The sequence below is a fragment of the Culex pipiens genome, chromosome 1 (assembly GCF_016801865.2).
Source record: "Culex pipiens pallens isolate TS chromosome 1, TS_CPP_V2, whole genome shotgun sequence".
NCBI classification, from domain to species: domain Eukaryota; kingdom Metazoa; phylum Arthropoda; class Insecta; order Diptera; family Culicidae; genus Culex; species Culex pipiens.
Genome location: NC_068937.1, coordinates 21,398,590 through 21,422,432, shown reverse-complemented (window position 1 = coordinate 21,422,432; position 23,843 = coordinate 21,398,590). Strand labels below are relative to the sequence as shown.

General features: G+C 40.1%; 2 protein-coding genes across 3 annotated transcripts; both read left to right on the top strand.

Moving 5' to 3' along the window:
* The first annotated feature begins 172 nt into the window (after positions 1-172).
* Positions 173-18,620, top strand: LOC120420212 (histidine--tRNA ligase). 2 transcript variants are annotated; one of them, XM_039583199.2, is made up of 3 exons: positions 247-402; positions 16,575-16,850; positions 16,922-18,620. In XM_039583199.2, exons 2-3 carry the CDS (start codon positions 16,689-16,691, stop codon positions 18,395-18,397), a joined length of 1,638 nt encoding a protein of 545 aa, XP_039439133.1. In that variant the 5' UTR covers positions 247-402; positions 16,575-16,688; the 3' UTR covers positions 18,398-18,620. The 2 variants fall into 2 exon arrangements, with proteins under 2 accessions (XP_039439134.1, XP_039439133.1); XM_039583200.2 differs by lacking the exon at positions 16,575-16,850 and having other exon boundaries at positions 173-402.
* A 3,639-nt stretch (positions 18,621-22,259) lies between these two features.
* On the top strand, positions 22,260-23,561 carry LOC120420248 (uncharacterized). The gene has a single exon (XM_039583237.2). It carries the CDS (start codon positions 22,538-22,540, stop codon positions 23,522-23,524), a length of 987 nt encoding a protein of 328 aa, XP_039439171.1. The 5' UTR covers positions 22,260-22,537; the 3' UTR covers positions 23,525-23,561.
* Positions 23,562-23,843: the final 282 nt, after the last annotated feature.

The window sequence follows — 23,843 nt, the reverse complement described above, 5'->3', positions numbered from 1 at the left end:
AATCTTTCAAACATAACCTCAAAGCGTCACGTGCGAGTTGCAATACTTTTCCCCGCCCGAAAATTGCACCTTTTGAGCAAGTCACGCAAAGCTTGCACACCTCAGCGAACGCACCCCACTTTGTGATGCTGTCAGCTGCGAAATGCTCTCTTGCCAGCACACTTTGACTGACTGTCATTCGTGTTTTGACTTTTGTCGCGTGTGGTCCTCCTGCCAGGTGTTTGTGGCTTCGTGGCTTTGCGAGCACGCAAAATCGATTCCAAGTGGCCGCCCGGATTGTGAAATTCGACCATCGTTCCCACAGCACTAGGAATGACCGACAAGGAGTCCATCCAGGCCGAAATCACCGCCCAGGGGGACGTCGTCCGGAAGCTGAAGGCCGCCAAGGAGGACAAATCGAAGGTTAGTTTTTTTTGCCTGCTTGAGGTGGAGGTCGATTCCGGAATGCTGCCGCGTGGTCCACCGCCGACGAGCCCCCAGTTTGACGAGCTTCACGACGTCACGTAAAGCAGCGAGAGAGAGAACCAGCTGGGCTAGTTTGAATGTGGTTCACCTTACTTGCGTGAATTCATCCTCCCACGGATCCATCCTCCCGTGAATTTATTTCGGCCCCTAGCGGTCAATGAGAGAACTATCATACCCAAGACACCAACCATTGATATTCTCTAATAAAGTGGCGCCATCTCGCAGTAAAACAAATAAACTAAAAGCGTGAATTCATCCTCCTCAAAAAATCTGAGGAAGGAAACACCGGCAGCATCCGAAAATGGAACAAAACAAGAGACTTTTGATAAAAAAAACGACTAGCTGTGCGAGTTTGCCCCGAAAAAGTTTCATTTTTATGCCTGAATACTTTGAGCCACATCCCGAACAATCAAAATTGACCATTGGTTAGGCTGTAGTTATTCCCAAATAGAACCACATACCCTAAAACTGGTATGGAAATATTAACTCTAGCAAAGATTGGCTTGCTGTGAGAGTTGGCCCCGAAAAAGTTTCAGTTTTATGCCTGAATACTTTGAGCCACATCCCGAACAATCAAAATTGACCATTGGTTAGGCTGTAGTTATTCCCAAATTGAACCACATACCCTAAAACTGGTATGGAAATATTAATCCTAGCAAAGATTGGCTTGCTGTGAGAGTTGGCCCCGAAAAAGTTTCATTTTTATGCCTGAATACTTTGAGCCACATCCCGAACAATCAAAATTGACCATTGGTTAGGCTGTAGTTATTCCCAAATTGAACCACATACCCTAAAACTGGTATGGAAATATTAACTCTAGCAAAGATTGGCTTGCTGTGAGAGTTGGCCCCGAAAAAGTTTCATTTTTATGCCTGAATACTTTGAGCCACATCCCGAACAATCAAAATTGACCATTGGTTAGGCTGTAGTTATTCCCAAATTGAACCACATACCCTAAAACTGGTATGGAAATATTAACTCTAGCAAAGATTGGCTTGCTGTGAGAGTTGGCCCCGAAAAAGTTTCATTTTTATGCCTGAATACTTTGAGCCACATCCCGAACAATCAAAATTGACCATTGGTTAGGCTGTAGTTATTCCCAAATTGAACCACATACCCTAAAACTGGTATGGAAATATTAACTCTAGCAAAGATTGGCTTGCTGTGAGAGTTGGCCCCGAAAAAGTTTCATTTTTATGCCTGAATACTTTGAGCCACATCCCGAACAATCAAAATTGACCATTGGTTAGGCTGTAGTTATTCCCAAATTGAACCACATACCCTAAAACTGGTATGGAAATATTAACTCTAGCAAAGATTGGCTTGCTGTGAGAGTTGGCCCCGAAAAAGTTTCATTTTTATGCCTGAATACTTTGAGCCACATCCCGAACAATCAAAATTGACCATTGGTTAGGCTGTAGTTATTCCCAAATTGAACCACATACCCTAAAACTGGTATGGAAATATTAACTCTAGCAAAGATTGGCTTGCTGTGAGAGTTGGCCCCGAAAAAGTTTCATTTTTATGCCTGAATACTTTGAGCCACATCCCGAACAATCAAAATTGACCATTGGTTAGGCTGTAGTTATTCCCAAATTGAACCACATACCCTAAAACTGGTATGGAAATATTAACTCTAGCAAAGATTGGCTTGCTGTGAGAGTTGGCCCCGAAAAAGTTTCATTTTTATGCCTGAATACTTTGAGCCACATCCCGAACAATCAAAATTGACCATTGGTTAGGCTGTAGTTATTCCCAAATTGAACCACATACCCTAAAACTGGTATGGAAATATTAACTCTAGCAAAGATTGGCTTGCTGTGAGAGTTGGCCCCGAAAAAGTTTCATTTTTATGCCTGAATACTTTGAGCCACATCCCGAACAATCAAAATTGACCATTGGTTAGGCTGTAGTTATTCCCAAATTGAACCACATACCCTAAAACTGGTATGGAAATATTAACTCTAGCAAAGATTGGCTTGCTGTGAGAGTTGGCCCCGAAAAAGTTTCATTTTTATGCCTGAATACTTTGAGCCACATCCCGAACAATCAAAATTGACCATTGGTTAGGCTGTAGTTATTCCCAAATTGAACCACATACCCTAAAACTGGTATGGAAATATTAACTCTAGCAAAGATTGGCTTGCTGTGAGAGTTGGCCCCGAAAAAGTTTCATTTTTATGCCTGAATACTTTGAGCCACATCCCGAACAATCAAAATTGACCATTGGTTAGGCTGTAGTTATTCCCAAATTGAACCACATACCCTAAAACTGGTATGGAAATATTAACTCTAGCAAAGATTGGCTTGCTGTGAGAGTTGGCCCCGAAAAAGTTTCAGTTTTATGCCTGAATACTTTGAGCCACATCCCGAACAATCAAAATTGACCATTGGTTAGGCTGTAGTTATTCCCAAATTGAACCACATACCCTAAAACTGGTATGGAAATATTAACTCTAGCAAAGATTGGCTTGCTGTGAGAGTTGGCCCCGAAAAAGTTTCATTTTTATGCCTGAATACTTTGAGCCACATCCCGAACAATCAAAATTGACCATTGGTTAGGCTGTAGTTATTCCCAAATTGAACCACATACCCTAAAACTGGTATGGAAATATTAACTCTAGCAAAGATTGGCTTGCTGTGAGAGTTGGCCCCGAAAAAGTTTCATTTTTATGCCTGAATACTTTGAGCCACATCCCGAACAATCAAAATTGACCATTGGTTAGGCTGTAGTTATTCCCAAATTGAACCACATACCCTAAAACTGGTATGGAAATATTAACTCTAGCAAAGATTGGCTTGCTGTGAGAGTTGGCCCCGAAAAAGTTTCATTTTTATGCCTGAATACTTTGAGCCACATCCCGAACAATCAAAATTGACCATTGGTTAGGCTGTAGTTATTCCCAAATTGAACCACATACCCTAAAACTGGTATGGAAATATTAACTCTAGCAAAGATTGGCTTGCTGTGAGAGTTGGCCCCGAAAAAGTTTCAGTTTTATGCCTGAATACTTTGAGCCACATCCCGAACAATCAAAATTGACCATTGGTTAGGCTGTAGTTATTCCCAAATTGAACCACATACCCTAAAACTGGTATGGAAATATTAACTCTAGCAAAGATTGGCTTGCTGTGAGAGTTGGCCCCGAAAAAGTTTCATTTTTATGCCTGAATACTTTGAGCCACATCCCGAACAATCAAAATTGACCATTGGTTAGGCTGTAGTTATTCCCAAATTGAACCACATACCCTAAAACTGGTATGGAAATATTAACTCTAGCAAAGATTGGCTTGCTGTGAGAGTTGGCCCCGAAAAAGTTTCATTTTTATGCCTGAATACTTTGAGCCACATCCCGAACAATCAAAATTGACCATTGGTTAGGCTGTAGTTATTCCCAAATTGAACCACATACCCTAAAACTGGTATGGAAATATTAACTCTAGCAAAGATTGGCTTGCTGTGAGAGTTGGCCCCGAAAAAGTTTCATTTTTATGCCTGAATACTTTGAGCCACATCCCGAACAATCAAAATTGACCATTGGTTAGGCTGTAGTTATTCCCAAATTGAACCACATACCCTAAAACTGGTATGGAAATATTAATCCTAGCAAAGATTGGCTTGCTGTGAGAGTTGGCCCCGAAAAAGTTTCATTTTTATGCCTGAATACTTTGAGCCACATCCCGAACAATCAAAATTGACCATTGGTTAGGCTGTAGTTATTCCCAAATTGAACCACATACCCTAAAACTGGTATGGAAATATTAACTCTAGCAAAGATTGGCTTGCTGTGAGAGTTGGCCCCGAAAAAGTTTCATTTTTATGCCTGAATACTTTGAGCCACATCCCGAACAATCAAAATTGACCATTGGTTAGGCTGTAGTTATTCCCAAATAGATCCACATACCCTAAAACTGGTGTATGTATGTATGTATGTATGTATGTATGATCCCCATACCCGCAGGCAACTTGGTCCCGAAACACATGTGAGCGCTAGGTGAACAATTCGATCATCTTTTACTCCATAATCTGTACACCCACGTGTATAAGTTTTTTTGCACGAATTTTAATGCTACAAATACCGGCGCATAAATCAAAATGGTTTCCAGTTTCCCTCCCCAAGCGCCGGAAATTTGTAGCGGGTGTAGGGACACTTCGCATAGACGCCCTTGCTCCCATCACGTCACTGAGGGTATGGAGCGACGAGAAATTAATAAGCATGCCCCCCCAGTCGAACCTTCATTAGAGAAGCAGGCAATCCACAACTCACAGCGAACGACTGAGGGAACACCCGACCACGTATATAATAAGGTTGGCGTATTTGTCTTGATTGTTATGAGAGTATGATAGAATAAGTGATAAAGTGTTTGTGTTGAAAAAAAGAACGGGCTCACCAAATTTGGAATCGGATCCTGGTCCATTTCATTTTTCAAGAAATTTTGAAACACGAACTTCTCTTCCGGCTTCCAATGTAAAGATTCTCAGTTTTAGGATTTGAATCGCTTCCAACGACGATTTGCTTCTCCTGTTGCTGCTGGGGAAAGCTGACCGTGGTGATAACCGGAAGAAGCACCAAATGTTGCACAGGTTGATGATGTTCTTGAGCAGGTCCGGATCAGTCAGCATGCAATTTTTGATAAACTGGTCCAGGAAATCCTGATGATAGTTTAGCACTTCTGGTAGAAGATTTTCCAGTTGGGTCCGATCAGCTCGATCATGCGTTCTCAAAGTTCTGAATGGCAATCAGCATCTTTTGTCGCAACATGAACGCCGATCGGTACAGCTTGGCCGTTTGCGGCGCGAACTGCTTCGTCCGGTTGACTGGAACCACTACTTGAGCAATTCCATCACGAACAACACAATTGACCACTGCACTGATTAGTTCCGGAACCACTTTTAATTTTTTGGAACGAAAATTCATGGAAAAAAGCAGCAGCGAAAAAATTTGACGTCCAGATCCACATACCCTAAAACTGGTATGGAAATATTAACTCTAGCAAAGATTGGCTTGCTGTGAGCGTTGGCCCCGAAAAAGTTTCATTTTTATGCCTGAATACTTTGAGCCACATCCCGAACAATCAAAATTGACTGACTCGCATTAACCGGATGCCGCTCGGCGATCTCTTCGGCCCGACACAAGTCCATAGCATTTGCTTCCGTCAAGTTCTTTGTGGTGATCAACTTCGACCTGAGCTTCATCCAACGGATCGAGGTGGCCAACTTGTAGGTACTTCACCATTTCATCCTCTTGCACACTTTCGCGAGCGATTTGAGTCGACACAGGTAGTTGTCAATGCTCTCCGTTGGTTCTTGACTGAGCGAGAAAAAATCGAACCAGTCCACAAACTTGTTCGGTTCACGAACCACTCGCTCGCGTCTTTTCCCACCACCGAAAGCAAAATGCTGGCTTTTTGCTTGTTCTGCGCATCGAGCCAACCGTCCATGCCAATCGCACTAGCATAGGTCTTCCAGTTTCCTTTGAAGAAGTTGTAATTCTCCTCCATATCGCCCTCCAACTCCAGCGGGGGCGGAAAAGGAATGGACGCCGCGGCCCACGTGCCGCTGCTGCTGCCGGCGCGCTCGCCTGCTGATCCTTCAGAGAACCGATCATCTCTTGGAACTTGCCCATAAACTGGGCGAACTGATCTTCATCCATTTTTTCTGCACTTTTCACTTCCGGAAAACACTCAACCCAACGCGAGAGCGAAAAAAATATGGCTGCCAACAGGATAAAACACGTTTCACTGCAAAACTGTCCAAAATTACTGTTGCAAATGATCTTTTCGTCGCTTGGGATGAGTTTGTCTCACTACACTTCCGCGATTTTCAATGACGCCGGAACACCACGAGTGCTTCTGACACCATGTTTTAATTCTGTGTCAAATAAAATACTTCTGCTTAACTTCCCACAACAGCGTTTATTCAACAACGTCTTTATAATGGTATACGCACATCGGAAGGAACCGGTCAAGAAAAATTTCAAATGGGCAGCAGCGGCAGCGAAAGCAAGCCAGAGAGGGTGAAGAAAAGCCCCAAGAAATCGCTCCCTCTCCTTTGTTCGGCTGTTCGTAAAGCTTTTTCTTGACCTCTTCCCTTCCGATCTCCATACTAGCCTTATTGCTGCGCACTCGCATGCACGCAGAAAAATAATGATTCTACAAAACATTTTTCTGCGTGCGGAAACGGAATGAATGAATTGTCGAGAAACAAAAGGCTTAAATCTAGTCGTTCACAAACTACGTAACGCAACAGTTGGCTTCGTGAAAGGTTGTTGAAAGTTTCTGTTAGGGTGCTGGTGGTGTTTGGGACGACATCAAGTTTCTCAAAAACAGACAGGATCGGTTCGCGAATAGGTTTAGCATCGGACATCCAACGAGGTTCTTTTGAAGGTGGCTCACGTGGTCACGCCTCCGCAATCCATAAACGTAGCGTACGCAGCAGTTCAGGGCCACGCGTAGTCGGTTGAACAGGCTCGACGAAAGACGGACAAAGAAAACGTCGGCGAACAAAAAGTGAGGCAGGACCAGGGCTTTGAACAGCTTCAGTTTTGTCGCCACGGGTGCAGTCGGTGTGCAGCTGTAGAGTGTGCGAAGGCCAGCGTAGATTTTGCCACACTGTTGTGACACAAGACCGTCCTTCTGCAGGTCGCTTTGGAAGACGAATCCTAGGTTGCTTGCTCGTTCCGTCCCCTAAATTTGCTCACCGGTAATTTCGATGCGCAGATCAGGAACCGGGGCAGCTCTACGGTTTGCGCTTTGAAAAAAAGGGCCTTGCTTTTAACTGGATTCACGAGCAAACGATTTCGGTTCGACCAATCGGCAACGTTCTGGAGGTCCTGATTAGCCATTCTGATCAAATCACGCGCGCATGGACCAACACCACGGATGTAGAGCTGGACATCGTCTGCGTACAATTGGATAGAGCACTTTTTGAGGACGTTCGGTAGATCGTTGATGTGGCAACATAAAAATCTAAGACCGATTATTGATCCTTGCGGGACGCCCGATGTTGGCTCAGCCCAATCTGAGCTGCGATTATCACAGAATACTGTCTTCTTCCGTCCTCAAAGGTAGGTGTTAGCGCCTTCAGCACCGAATACCGGCGATCTGAGGTATTTCTACCCGTGTAGTTACAGGTACCTGGATCATCACACTTTCAGGAACTTCACCACCTGGCACTGCACTCACGTACGCACTTTAGATCGCCACCTTTCTAACCAAAGGCTGGCAGATCTCCACATCAACTTGGGGTTGGGGGATTTCGGACGGATTCCAACTAAATTCATATTTGCCGCGCACACGATTTTATTGGGCAAGAGGACGGGGAACAAAACACTTCGCGCAGCCTTTGTTGTGAACGCTCCGATGGTTCTTGGGGTACCTACTATTTATTGCTCTACAATTCTTCGTCTACACGGTCTGGCTGGCCGTTGGTCAGTTCTCTCTCGCAGTGAGTACCGTAATCTGGGGTGAATCGGGACTACAGTCTGAATAGGGACAGCCGTTTTTAGAGCACTTAAAGCTTTTAAATTTGGAAATGGACGTACACATTATGTTGGCCTGAGTCTGTTCTAACCGAAACCAATCAGAAAAATCAAAATATTGTGCTCCAACATGGTTAAAAATGCTGTCCCAATTCGCCCCATGTGTCCCGATTGACCCCAGTTTACGGTATTTTTCTTCAACCGTACTGCAGCGTAAATTATAAATAGGGTTAAGGATTAAATTCTTTCTTAGAGTTAGGTTAGGATTAGGACTAGAACTAGATATTTACAAATCTAAAACTAAGGGAAAATATGATCAGCAGCGTGATCAGTACACCCAACCGGCGGTCGCATGATTGTGATACATGGCGGCATGAAAGTATATCAGAATCTGCATGAAAACTGTCCTCATGCATTTTTTGCGATATAGGGGTATGACATTTTTGCCCGTTACCGACAATTATCGACATTACCGACGGCAGATTGATTGTATTGCAGAAAAAAAATGTTAACAGAACGAGGATTGAACCATCAACTTATAGGTTGCTGATCCGACACGCTACCACCGCGCCATGGACACTTGATAATGTTCTCTCTGGAGTGTTGCTCGGGGACGCGCCATCATTATATGTGTTGGTGAGAACTGCAGATCGCTGACGTGTTTACACGCGGGCAAAAATGATCTATGGGCTTGCTGCAAAAAATGTAATAAAATATAACATTTTCTGCAGCAAATCCACTGTTGCAGATTTTGAGATATATTTTTCCTTTGGGTGTAGGAATTCATCAGGTTCAAGGCAGTTGAAGAGAATTTGAATTCGGTTTCTAACTTGTCCAGTAGTTTGTTGTGGGGGCTGGTATCAAAAGCCTTTGAGAAGTCCAACAGGACCAGTACACAAACACCACGCTTGTCGATTGTGGACGCCAATTCGTCATAGATCCACTTTGAAGTAAAAAAAAATGAAACAGCTGGCTAAGTTCGAATCTCGGCTGGAGTTAATATTTCCATACCAGTTTTAGGGTATGTGGTTCTATTTGGGAATAACTACAGCCTAACCAATGGTCAATTTTGATTGTTCGGGATGTGGCTCAAAGTATTCAGGCATAAAAATGAAACTTTTTCGGGGCCAACTCTCACAGCAAGCCAATCTTTGCTAGGATTAATATTTCCATACCAGTTTTAGGGTATGTGGTTCAATTTGGGAATAACTACAGCCTAACCAATGGTCAATTTTGATTGTTCGGGATGTGGCTCAAAGTATTCAGGCATAAAAATGAAACTTTTTCGGGGCCAACTCTCACAGCAAGCCAATCTTTGCTAGAGTTAATATTTCCATACCAGTTTTAGGGTATGTGGATCTATTTGGGAATAACTACAGCCTAACCAATGGTCAATTTTGATTGTTCGGGATGTGGCTCAAAGTATTCAGGCATAAAAATGAAACTTTTTCGGGGCCAACTCTCACAGCAAGCCAATCTTTGCTAGAGTTAATATTTCCATACCAGTTTTAGGGTATGTGGTTCAATTTGGGAATAACTACAGCCTAACCAATGGTCAATTTTGATTGTTCGGGATGTGGCTCAAAGTATTCAGGCATAAAACTGAAACTTTTTCGGGGCCAACTCTCACAGCAAGCCAATCTTTGCTAGGATTAATATTTCCATACCAGTTTTAGGGTATGTGGTTCTATTTGGGAATAACTACAGCCTAACCAATGGTCAATTTTGATTGTTCTGGATGTGGCTCAAAGTATTCAGGCATAAAAATGAAACTTTTTCGGGGCCAACTCTCACAGCAAGCCAATCTTTGCTAGAGTTAATATTTCCATACCAGTTTTAGGGTATGTGGATCTATTTGGGAATAACTACAGCCTAACCAATGGTCAATTTTGATTGTTCGGGATGTGGCTCAAAGTATTCAGGCATAAAAATGAAACTTTTTCGGGGCCAACTCTCACAGCAAGCCAATCTTTGCTAGAGTTAATATTTCCATACCAGTTTTAGGGTATGTGGTTCTATTTGGGAATAACTACAGCCTAACCAATGGTCAATTTTGATTGTTCTGGATGTGGCTCAAAGTATTCAGGCATAAAAATGAAACTTTTTCGGGGCCAACTCTCACAGCAAGCCAATCTTTGCTAGAGTTAATATTTCCATACCAGTTTTAGGGTATGTGGTTCAATTTGGGAATAACTACAGCCTAACCAATGGTCAATTTTGATTGTTCGGGATGTGGCTCAAAGTATTCAGGCATAAAAATGAAACTTTTTCGGGGCCAACTCTCACAGCAAGCCAATCTTTGCTAGAGTTAATATTTCCATACCAGTTTTAGGGTATGTGGATCTATTTGGGAATAACTACAGCCTAACCAATGGTCAATTTTGATTGTTCGGGATGTGGCTCAAAGTATTCAGGCATAAAACTGAAACTTTTTCGGGGCCAACTCTCACAGCAAGCCAATCTTTGCTAGGATTAATATTTCCATACCAGTTTTAGGGTATGTGGATCTATTTGGGAATAACTACAGCCTAACCAATGGTCAATTTTGATTGTTCGGGATGTGGCTCAAAGTATTCAGGCATAAAACTGAAACTTTTTCGGGGCCAACTCTCACAGCAAGCCAATCTTTGCTAGAGTTTATATTTTCATACCAGTTTTAGGGTATGTGGTTCAATTTGGGAATAACTACAGCCTAACCAATGGTCAATTTTGATTGTTCGGGATGTGGCTCAAAGTATTCAGGCATAAAAATGAAACTATTTCGGGGCCAACTCGCACGCTAGTCGTTTTTTTATCAAAAGTCTCTCGTCTTATTCCAATTTTGGCTGCTGCTGGTGTTTCCTCAGATTTTTTTACGAGGAGGATGAATTCACGCTTTTAGTATTATTTTTTTTTACTACGAGATGGCGCCACCTTATTAGAGAATATCATTTATCAATGGTTGGTGTCTTGGATAAGATAGTTCTCTCATTGACCGCTAGGGGGACGATGAAATTCACGGGAGGATGGATTTCACGGGAGGATGAATTCACGCAAGTGTTCACCTTCACTTTTCATGCAACCTTCCTCTCCCCAACTAGAGATGAAGGTGGAGGAGGGTTTTGGCCAGGGAAGTGGTCCACCGCACTGCACAATTTCAACGGTTATGGCTTTCACCGTGAAGTAACTTTAAGCGTCAGCTGCGCTTTGTTCTGCAGTTTCTCGCGCTAGGAAAAGAGAGAAAAATAATGAGTTTCGGCTGTTGGAGGCTTGAAAACTGGATCACAGATAAAAAGAAGGAATGATTGCAATTGGCAACAATTCGACAAGGGGACATTGAACGGAACAGAGATAATTCAGGGTTAACCACTTTTTGAGAGGAGTTTTAAAACTGTTCATTCATTGATGCGTGATTTATCTTAAATTTGCTATTGGAGAAAAGACACCAAAAAAAACTAATAAGTTCTAAGAAAATTGCACAACTCCCGGGCAATTGCATCATATTTAGCACAGGGACGTATTAGAATGGTGGCCTTCTATTGTGCGAACGAATGGATGATGAAAGATATAAAAATTTCACGCTTAAAAGTAATCTTGCTGTAAACAGAAATATTGCACTTTTGATGACAAAATAAAATATTTCTGAAAACTGTACTGAACTGAGAATTTGAAATAAGCAATATTGCAGAATATATCAAAATGTTTAAACTTTATTTTACCCTACACAAATTAGCAATCCGCAAAAAAAAAATTGTTTCAACGAATTTAAGATTGTCTAAAAGCATTCGAAAGCGGAATTCTTTTTTTTTTTGCTCACATAAAATTAAAACAGAGAGAACAGCCATAACAATAATCACCTGATTTTCCTGGAAAAAAAAATTATTTAAAATTTTAAAGGTGGCAAAATGTGCTAAAAAAAATTATCAGAATTAAAAAAATCTGAAATCTTTAAATAAAAAAATCAGACCCCTTCAATTTTTAAAATACAAATATTAAAAATTTCCTTGAAAATTTCCGAGAATAAAAAAAATATATATTAATATGTATAATATAAAAAATCCAAAATGCAAAAATTTAAAAAAAACAAATCAAGGGGTTGAACGATTCGATAAAAACGAATATGAAAAAAAAAACTAAAACAAAATGTAATTACAACCTTCTAAAACACAAAACTTTAATATTATTGAAATAAAAAAATTAAACTTTAAGGATTTAGGAATTTATGAAAAAAAAATCAAGAATATAAAAATTAAAAAATGGCAAAACATTAAAAAATTAAACACAAACAAATTTTAAAAAAATACGAGCATTCAAAATAAAAAAAAATCGAAAATTTATAAACTCAGAAATTAAAAAACTCAAACACACAGACATTCAAAAAACTAAAAATTTCAATAATCAATATTTTAAACATTAAGAAATTTAGAAATTCTAAAAGTCTACAATTTAAAAATTGCATTTTTCCAAAATAAAAATTTATTTTTTTTTGTAAAATTAGAAAAAAATCAAATGTTAAAGAACAAGAAAAAAAATCAGAAATGAAAAAGCTAAAAAAATTAAATAAAAATTCACAAATTTAAAAATAAAGTGGTTCAAACATAAAAATAATAACAAAATTTGTTTAAAAATTACAAAAACTCAAAAAATTATTCCAAATAACATTCAAAATTATAAAAAAAAATTCAGGGATTTTGGAAAAAAAAACAATAATTAAAACAAATTATAATGGCGCAATATTCGTAGTAAATAAAAGTACAATATTAAAAATTTAAAAAATATCGAAATATATAAACTCAAAAAATTATAAACTTGAAAAAAACTAAATTAGAAAAACTCAAATGTAAATAATCAATATTCAAAATATTCTGAAATCTTGAAATTAAAAAAATCAATTTTAAAATGTAGAAGAATATTTTTTTGAAATACAAATTAAAAAAATATAAAAATTGGAATAACAAGCCATAGTCTCAACATTTGAATGCGAAAAGTGTTTTAAAATGCATTTTACACAAGTTCAGTTGTTTGGCAATCATTAATTTTCAAAAAATGAAAGATTTGACGAAAACAAAAATTTTCGCGAAAAAAAAACCTAAACATCGAAATTTTTTAAAAAATTCAAAAGAGATTTATAAATTAACCCAAACATGCTAAAAATGATTCTAAACGCAGGGAATGCATTTTAAATTGATTTCAGCTGATTGTACTTAAATTTCCAATCGAATTTTGAAGTTTTTTGGAAACATAGTCATTTTTTTATTAGGTCCTATAAACATATGAAAGACAATAGCTTATAGGACCTTTTCAAAAAAAAAAAACTCTGGAATATTTTCTTTGCCCCTTGATTTTTTGGGCCAACTTTGAAGGGAGGGGGAGACAAAAACTTAAAATAAAATTTGTACCAGACTAATAGAAATATAAAAAACTACTGATTTAAAAAATAAAGGGGGACCAAAAAATCATAATTAGAAATATTTGCAATTAAGAAATCTCAAAGTTAAAAATTAAGAGGTTAAAAAATGTAAAACAACAATATTTAATAATAAAAAAAAACAATCATCTTGAATTTATAAACTTCATAAATTTATTTATAAATTAAAAAAACGTTACATAATCCACCTTTAGGTGGTTGGTGCCTTCCTCACATTCATAAAGTGAATACACTACACAGCGTATAAATAACACTTATTTTTTCAAAATATCTGAGATCAGGCCTCAAAAAAGTGAATTGAAAACACTAAAGTACTTATAACTTTTGATAGGGTTGTCAGATCTTCAATCTTTTAGGCTCGTTGAAAAGGTCTTTTGATTACCTATCCAACGATGGGTCGCATAATCGATCCGGACAACTTTTTCATCAAAATATTTGAGATCCGGCCTCAAAAAAGTGTATAAATAACACTTAAGTGCTCATAACCCCTGGGCTTTGTCATAATGAGTGTCATAGGTTTGATGCTTGTTTGGCAAAGAGTATGATTTGATTCGATGTGGAATTAAAATCGAAGTGTTCAGTATATTGCTGAAGCTTCCATTTTTACACATGGACACCACTTCATGCTGCGAGAACCCACTTTGGCGCAGTCTCAGGGCGTAATCGATGGCCGGTAAGCTGTCATCGAGACAAGGAGGGTCTCCGATAGTGGAAATATCACATTTGTACAATGAACCGCTACATATGTGATTTTTCCCTATCTTAATGTGGGTGTCAGGTTAGGATGCGGGTTTTTAAAAAAAATAGTTTTTGTAGAATTTAGGATTTTAACTATAAATATCAACTTTTTATACTTTGCCTTTAGTTATTTAGGGACAAAATTAGTAACAGTGAATTTAGTAATTCTATCAGAATCGGTGATTTTCATTAGAGTAGCATAAAAACCATTCTGATTTGTCAAAATTTCCATAGAGTCTCGATCAATCAATAGTGAAATGATATCGGACTAAATTCGTTGATCTGTTGAACTAACGGTTGTCGGATTATGATTGTATCGACCATTTTTGCGAATCGAGGATCTACTGGAATTCTGACGATCAAATGGTCGTCTCTTTTTCAATTCACGACTTGTAAAATATGAACTGTTAATCTATTTTTTTGTTTTTTTTAAAAGAAATCAGACAGGTTTTAAAAGAAACGTTTTTTTTTTGGCTATTAATTAAAATGTCGGGGATTTGAGATAAGAGTAGCATTCGGATAGGTTGCTTTAAATCTTGTATTCAATTCAAGTTAGGTAGTTATCCGCAAATGAATATTTGGACTTATATGAATAATTGAACATTTTGGACTTATGAATAACACACAACTGTGCATTTATTCTTGAGTCAGATCCATACAGCGTCAGTGTTTATTTGGTCGAAGTGTACTAATTCATTGGCAGATCTGATTCTAGTTGTAATGTACGACAAGACTACTGACGGACGTGACAGGACGAGGGCCCAGTTTAGAGGTTTCGACATCAACGATGTGCGGCTGGATCACCCTAAAAAAAAAAAAAAAAAAAAAAAAACACTTAAGTGCTCATAACTTTTGATGGGGTGGTCAGATCTTCAATCTTTTGGACGCGTTGGAAGGTTCTTTCAAATACCTTTCTAACGATATATAGCATGACGGGTTTTCTTACAAAAACCACCCTTTTTACAATCTTCCGAAGTTAAGCTAAAACCTTTTTTTAGCTTAACTTTTGAAGTACTTTTCTAAACTTCATAATATTAACTAGGGTCTTGTGGGACCCCAAGACGGATCGAATGAGACCAAAGCAGTCTAAATCGGTTCAGCCAGTCCGGAGATAATCGAGTGCATATTTTTGGGTGCACGGACTCACATCCAGACACACACACAGACATTTGTTCAGAATTTGATTCTGAGTCGATAGGTATACGTGAAGGTGGGTCTAGGAGGTCGAATAAAGAAGTTAATTTTTCGAGTGATTTTATAGCCTTTCCTCATTGAGGTGAGGAAGGCAAAAACTACAGAAATTTAAGAACTCAAAAACACGTCATTTCAAATTTGAAAAACTCAAAATTAAAATAGAATTTGAAATATTCAGACATTAAAAAAAACAACAATTTCTAAATTCATGTGAAAAAATAGGTAGTTTAAAAATACAAATACAGTCCAGGCTCGATTATCCGAAGTTTCGATTATCCGAAGTTCGATTATCGGAAAGGTTCGGATAATCGAACCAAGAACAAAAACATTTTTTTTCGTTTTTTTAATTTTTTACTTTTAACATGAAATTTGAGCTCTACGACCCCATTTTAGTCACATTTGAATGGTTAATTGCCTGAAAAATCTAAAAAATGCATTTTTTCAATATTTTATAATTGCCATTTTGGCCGCCATTTTGGATTTAAAAAATTTAAATTACTTTAGAGTAGTTGAGAAGTTGCCATTTAGCGTGCGGTTCTGTCAAATATTTTCACTCTGCTCTCGTATAAAACTTTGACGAGGGTACACGCGATCTTTATTTCTACTACCCGCTCCACTTTTTACACCAAAATATATCAAATCTATCGAAGTTTGCGAGAAAATTTAAATTTTATTGATCCAAATTAAACCAATTTAAAAAAATATTATTAATTTTATTCAATTGCAATTTTGCACAAATTTCGATACCATCTTGATCATAAATAATCAGAAGTAAATCATCAAATCAGTGTTTATCATTAGTAGGTGCGAGCTATAAATTAAACTTTTTTGCCGGTAATTTAAAAAAAAAAAACAAGTATTATTTGTGTGTGTAGCGCGTCCCTCATACGGCGCCGAAGCAAGTCCCTCGTTTTATGCGTGCTGTTTGTTTTGACAGGTTCGTGCTGTCGCTTGTCAATCAGAAAATGTCAATCTCAGCAAGCGGGACCACGCGCACAGCACTACAGATCAGTTGCGAAAAGACACCGAATATTTTAATTACTGTGAAATTGGGAACTTTTAGAGTAATTAATAGGAAATATTGGAAAAAGGTGTTTACTTTGGCCATTTTGCTCACAGAACCGGTGCTCGATTCGACCTCCTCCCACTTCTCAATAGTAACTACTGTTTGTTTGTCCAAGCTTGTAGTACTTGATAGTCAGTATGCTTGTGTTGCGTGTCTCTCCTTCCTTATTAATTATTTCTCGATTCGTTATCCTCAATCCGACGATGATGACGATACGTTGCAGTAATCCAAAAAGCCACCACACAAAACGCACCAGGTCAATAAACTTTTTGGCAAAGAAATAAACCTCGAATCAACCACAGAAACGAAGGAGAAGTAGAAAAACACTTACTCAACCATGCTTTTGCGCCAACTGCGAGTTGGCGTCGCGACGCTCCTCAAAACCACCGTCCACCGCCGATCTTCTGCGGCGATCACCGCACAACAACACAACTGTCGCTTCTGCTTCCACTCGGCGAAAGTGGCCACGATCGCGACCGACGACCGCCAACTTGCACAGGTGCGCGCGTGGTCCACTTCTTGACGGGTTGATCGTACTGAAATTTGTCTCTTTATCTTTTCTCGTTGCAGATCGATGAGGAGGTCGCGAAGCTGTTGGCCCTCAAGGCCAAGCTGCAGGGACTGGACGGGGGCGGTGCGGAACCTGGCAACAAGAACATAACGCTGAAGACGCCGAAGGGCACGCGCGACTATGGGCCGGAATCGATGGCGCTGCGGCAGCGGATCTTCGACAAGGTGATCGCGGTGTTCAAGAAGCACGGCGCGGAGACGATCGACACGCCGGTCTTTGAGCTGAAGGAGGTGCTGACGGGGAAGTACGGCGAGGACAGCAAGCTGATTTACGACTTGAAGGACCAGGGCGGGGAGATCTTGGCGTTGCGGTACGATCTGACGGTGCCGTTTGCGCGGTTCGTTGGCATGGGCAATGTGTTCAACATCCGGCGGTACCACATTGCGAAGGTCTACCGGCGGGACAATCCGGCCATGACGAAGGGCCGCTATCGGGAGTTTTACCAGTGCGATTTTGACATTGCGGGGACGTACGATCCGATGCTGCCGGACGCCGAGTGCGTCAAGGTCGTGGCGGAGATCTTGGCCGAGCTGGACATTGGCGAGTTTGTGGTCAAGCTGAACCACCGGAAGCTGCTGGACGGGATGTTCGAGGCGTGCGGCGTCCCCGCGGACAAGTTCCGCACGATCTGCTCCTCCGTTGACAAGCTGGACAAAACTCCGTGGGACGAGGTCCGCAAGGAGATGATCGACGAGAAGGGACTGGACGGCGCGATCGCCGACAAGATCGGGGAGTTTGTCCGCCTGAGCGGCGGCGTTGACCTCGTTGACAAACTGGCCGCCGACGAGAACCTCAAGAACATCAAATCCGCCGTCGAAGGAATCGAAGACATGCGACTGCTGCTCCAGTACTGCGCGGTGTTCGGTCTCCAGGACCAGATCATCTTCGACCTCAGTCTGGCCCGTGGCCTCGATTACTACACCGGAGTGATCTACGAGGCGGTCCTCAAGTCGGAACCGGCCGCGCCCGCCCCCAAAACCAACGGCACCAAATCCAAGGCCAAGCAGCAGGAGGAGGAGGTCAGCGTGGGTTCCGTGGCCGGCGGCGGCCGCTACGACAACCTGGTCGGCATGTTCAACCCCAAGCGCAAACAGGTCCCCTGCGTCGGCGTCTCCATCGGCGTCGAGCGCATCTTCTCGATCCTCGAGGCGAAAGCGCAGCAGGAAAAGATCCGCACCACCGAAATCCAGGTGTACGTCGCGTCCGCCCACAAGGGGCTGCACCTGAAGCGGATGGAGCTGCTGGGCAAGCTGTGGGACGCCGGCTTCAAGGCGGAACACTCGTACAAGCAGAACCCAAAGTTGCTGGCCCAGCTGCAGTACTGCGAGGAGAACCAAATTCCGTACGCGATCGTCCTGGGGGACGGGGAATTGGCGCGGGGTGTGGTCAAGCTGCGCGAGATTACCAGCCGCAAGGAGGAGGAGATCGCCGTGGATGGGTTGGCCGAAGAGCTGCGGAAGCGGTTGACCGTTTGAGCATTTTTAATTTTTGTTCCAGTTTTGTGAAACTTTGCATATAAAAAAGTTATATTCATCTGCTTGATCCTTATTTTTTTTCGTTGCGAATCATTTCAATTCCATTTTATTCACCTTTATCCAGCAATAGTGGAACCATGTAGCGACTTAGGGTAAGACGCAAGCTCGCGAATCGTGTTTTTTTCTTCGAAGAATACAGCAAATAGCTTTTGAAGCAATCGGGGTTTTGTGCGTTTCGCTTTCGAAAGAAATTCCTGGGGGGTTTATTAAAAAAAAACTTTACTTAATCCACCAGAAGGTGGTTGCTGCCTTCCTCCTGAAAGCTTTGGCTAACGCTTACTTAGTAAAGACACTATACATCTGAGTGCTGCCATCTATGATAAATTTAATTATTCATTTGAAAGCACTGCAGTGTTTGTGTGTGTAGGGCGGATAGCTGAGCGGAAAGTTCCGACAGCTATCCGCCGGAGCTTTCAAATTATGTAAATAATGACCCTTTTTAGTATCAACCAAAACAGTTTTTCTAACATAACTTTTGAAGTTCTGCACCAAACCGGATGAAATTAAAAAAAGACTTAAAGGACCTGAAGGCGAATCCAAAAACATAGATCCGGACAAAATCGGTCGGGCCAGTTCCGAGAAAAGTGAGTGAGAAAAAAAATTCTACGTCCATCCACACGCACAGACATTTGCTCAGAATTTGATTCTGAGCCGATATGTATACGTAAAGGTATATCTAGAAGGCTTATTTAAAAAGTTCAATTTTTGAGTGATTTTATAGCCTTGCCTCAGTGAAGTGAGGAAGGCAAAAACTTACACCAATCATTCAATTCAATGCACCTCCCACCAGCTCGTTCCGCAATCAACTTCCGAACCGCCTCGTGCAACGCTTCACAGTAAATGTCGATCTTCAGCAGCACGTGGCATGAGTTCAGGATGAGAGCGCTTCCCGTCCGCGATGGCACGCCAGCTCATCAATCTGCTCCCAAAATTCGTCCTCTTCCGGTGGGATACCTATAGGCTCGTCGTGGGTTGCCATCGGAACAACGCTGCAAAAGATCGTCGACAAACAGACGACGCGCGGGTCTGAGCTGGATTTTCACACACGTCAAAATCTCCAAGATCTGTCAGTCGAACAATCTACACTGCCCCTGATCGCATAAATGTCCCGTATGCATTCCCCTAGACCAGCGGTTCTCAACCTTTTCTTGGCTTGGTTTTGTGCCCCTCAGTATTCAATTCAATTCGGTTTTATTTGTGAATAATAAAGTTACAAGTTACAATTTTGATTTTAATTGAATCGTGAATCGAGGAATTACGATCATAATTTGTTCAAGCAATTTAAAAAATAAAATAAAAAAATGTTTTTTTAAAGCTTTCAAAGTTTAAAAAAAAATTCAAACATCAAAAATTTCAAAAACATTTTTTTGAAGGCGACATTCGTAGATAAACGACAACTGGTAATATCAAGTGGTTAAGGAGCGAAAAAAATCACCAAATCACAGACGGGATTCGAATCCGTACCACCCACGTCTCTAGCGAGGTACTCGTATGAAAAATCTAAAATTAAAAAACATCTCTAAAATTTACCAAACAACAGATTTCTAAATTTAAAAAATGTCTCAAATTTGAGGATTAAGAAAATTTGAAAGTTTGTAGAATATCAAAAAACGAAGTTGACTTTATAGCTGTCGGCCACCATTGCTAGTACCAACCACTAGTGTCTTCCTTTTTATCTACAAGGACTTCGCCGCCCTGGGCTCCTAAGTGTATGAAAGTATGGCACGGAGCGACGGCGCCGAATACCCATATTTACACAAAGAATTTTAGAGCGCCCGCCGACCGGCGACCGGCGACCTCTGGATTGTGAGTCCAGTGCGCGGTCCGATTGATCCACACGGGCGGGACAAGAATCAATAATTTTTAAAAATAAAAAAGAATTAAAACAACAATTTCAAAATATCAAAAACGCAAAAAAGGCTTTTCGAAAATTTAAAAACCTTTAAAAAATTTAACCTCTTCTAAAAAAAAATCAGGATTTACAAATGATAAGAACTTTAAAATATATTTTGTTCTATTTTTAAATTGTTTAAATTGCCAAAAAAAAAATAAAAATTTCTCAAGTTTTGAAATTTAAAAAATGTCTATAATATTAAAATTTTAAAAATTTCTAAAATTTCGAAATTTTAAAAATTTCTAAAATTTGGATATTTTAGGTTTTTTCAAATTTTGAAATTTTAAACTTTCTAAAACTGTTGAAATTTAGGAATTTCTTATTTTTTTTAATAATTGAAATTGTTAATATTTGTTAAAGTTTTGAAATACAGTCCAGACTTCCTCAGCTTACTGAGGGAAGGCTATAAAAATGAAAAAAATGAAAATATATAAAAATTTAAATTGCAAGCCATGGTCTCAACATTTGAATGAAAAATGTGTTTTAAAATGCATTTTACACCTGCCCAGTTGTTTTGCAATCATTAGTTTTCAAAATATGCAAGTATTGAATAGATTTTTTTTTTCGCCGAAAAAAAAACTTTTTGCGGTGCTGTACATTGGATTTTCACAAAAATTATAAATATTTTTGATCGATCCCTGAAATGCTATTTATGATTTTAAATGCAGGAAAATGCATTTCTAATTGTTTTCAGTTGGTTAGACTTCTATTCTCCTTGAAATTTTTAAGTTTTTTGCAAAAAATGTGTTTTTTGCCCCCTGATTTTTCGGACCGATTTTGAAGGGGGGGGAGTGGGCGACATTAACTTTGAAAAATATTTGCAACGGCCTAACTCAAATTCGACTAAAATAGGGTCATGGAACTCGAATTTTATGTTAAAACAAGAAAATGAAAAAATACGATTTTTTTTGTTCTTGATTCGATTAACCGAAGTCTCATATAAACCTTCGGATAATCGAGCCTGGACTGCAATTAAAAAATCAAAAGCATTTTATATATATTTTTTAATGATTTTTTTTTAAATTGAGGATGTCAAATTAAAAAAAAATTAACATTAAAATTTTTATCTTTTTTAAAAGATTTAATTTTTTAAATTTTAAAGACCTTGAAATACACAAAAATAAAAAAAATATTTTAGAAATTATAAAAACTTAAAAATAAAAAAAATAAATTTATATTATTTTTTTTTGATTTTGAAAATTGCTATAACTGCTAAAAATTTTGAAATTTCTCAAATTTTTTAAATTGTTGAAATTTATGATTCTCTTTTGAAATTTTGAAATATTAGAAATTTATAAAATTGTTAAAATTTTAAATGCAATGATTTTTTTTTAATTTGTTAAAAAGCTCTAACACATAGCGAGATTTTCTCAATCGTCAGTCAGAACGAAAAATTACGATCGAATGATCGAATTACCATTGACAAATAACGATCGAGAAATATCGATCGTGTATCGAAACATTACGTTTGAGTGCAATAATCACTATATAACATGGCTACAAAATTTTAATGATATTGAAGAGGGTCGTGTTTCCCTATTTGGCATGGAATTTCTCAATAAAAGAATCATTTGAATTCTTTCTTAAGCTTACAAATTTCAACCGTCAGTCTCAGTTTTTTTTTATTAAAAATCTCCACACCAAACTCAAAAACTGATCTACTAAAGTTTTCAGTAAATGAAAACTTGCTGAAGTTTCAGCAAACTATCAGAGTTCTATTTTTTTTTTACCGAAGATCAATGAAAACAAATCGATTAATTTTTGTAAAACCAACAAATTTAACAAACAATAAAGGGTCAAATCTCCGTCTCTATCTCCAGATCTTTCAAAGCGCTAAACTAGTCCAGTTACCTGCTGATCTTCACCACAACATCTTCAAAACAACCCCCAAACTTAAAACCGTAGCCTAATCGGTCATCGCACAACAAACCCAATACCCACTGAAGCGTGCAGCCTTAAACACAACTGAGTCACTTCTTCCCCGCTACGCAAATTAGTGCCAAAACACCCGCATGGTGTTCGCGATCGACCTCTTCCTTCTGGAACTTTGCCGCAGGTTCATGGTTGAGTTGGTCATCTTCCGCGCCCGTGTCGAATGCTGAATCGTCGTCGTCGTGACGGTGCAGGTCAAGATCGGCGCCTATAAATGTGCCCGGCGAGGTCGATCGGTACGTTCAGTTGCGAAGATGGTCTGGAAGCGTGCGGTGATCGTGGTTGGGATCTTGGCGGAGGTGATCGTGGCGTATCCGTACGCCAACGGGTATCCGTACAGTTCGTCGCCGGTGCTGGCGGCGGTCGTCGGGACGAAGGTCACCGTTGGTGGTTCGGCGGCCAAGGGAGTGACTGGGGGTGTGAAGGACTTGCGGGACTTTCATCGGGATCACGTGTTCGAGGGTGGTGACAAGATCAACTCGGCGGCCGATGCGGTGCGGTACCACGCGTTGGACAATGTAGTGAACGGTCATCGCGTGGCGGACTCGTCCAAGGGTGGTTCGGTGGACAAGGTGAAGCACCTGGCCGGGGAGAACTTCGAGGCGGACAAGTCGCACAACCGGAAGCAGATCAAGTCGGGGTTCTCCAACTCGTACCACAAGGATGAAAACGGCAGCAAGAGTTCGTACTACGAGGACTCGGACGATCGCGGCGGCAAGCAGGTCTACGACAACCGGCACAACCTGCGCAACAACTACAACGATCACCTCTACAACAAGGAGCTGAGGAACGATCAACTGCGCGATCGGTACGACGATCGCTTCGGCGGGGTTGATCTTCGCGGAAGGGGAGACCTGCACCACCAGGCGGCAACCGATCGCGGGAACCTGCACGACTACCGGGACGGATTCCACGCGGATCGCGACTACGATCAGCGATCGTACCACCACGAAGAACAACTTCCGCCGTTGGTGCCGGTGCGCAACTACGACGAGCTGTTCCAGCGGAAGAGCTTCTACGAGCCGAGGCCGATGTTTGCGACGGCACCGAGGGCGCCGATCACGGTGTACGAAGATCCGCGCGAGTACGCGTACCGGGATGAGTACCATTACTCGAGGCCGCGGCCGGAAGGGAGAGTGGTGGCGGAGGATGGGTTCATGAGGAGGTTCGATCAGGATTTTGGCGACAGGACTAGGATTATTTTTAGGCCGAGTCCGCTGCTGAACTACCGGAGATATTGAGGGGTGTGTTGATCATACCAGTATTTTATACCAAAAATAACATCATGTATCTTATTATAACAAATATTGCTTTGTAATGATAAGTTGGATACAAATAAATAAAAATGACATTAAATTATTTTAACAAATAAATTGTATTTTTCGACTGGAAATTTGAAGAATTTGGTCCTAAAATTAAGCTTAAATTTGTGATATTATTGTTCACAATAATAAAGCTTATTTTTCTGAGTACAATGACCCTTTTTACGACAGCAAAGGATTTAAAATGGGGTTTTAAATCAATTCTAAAAAAATAACTTCGCGGCTCTTCTTGACATAA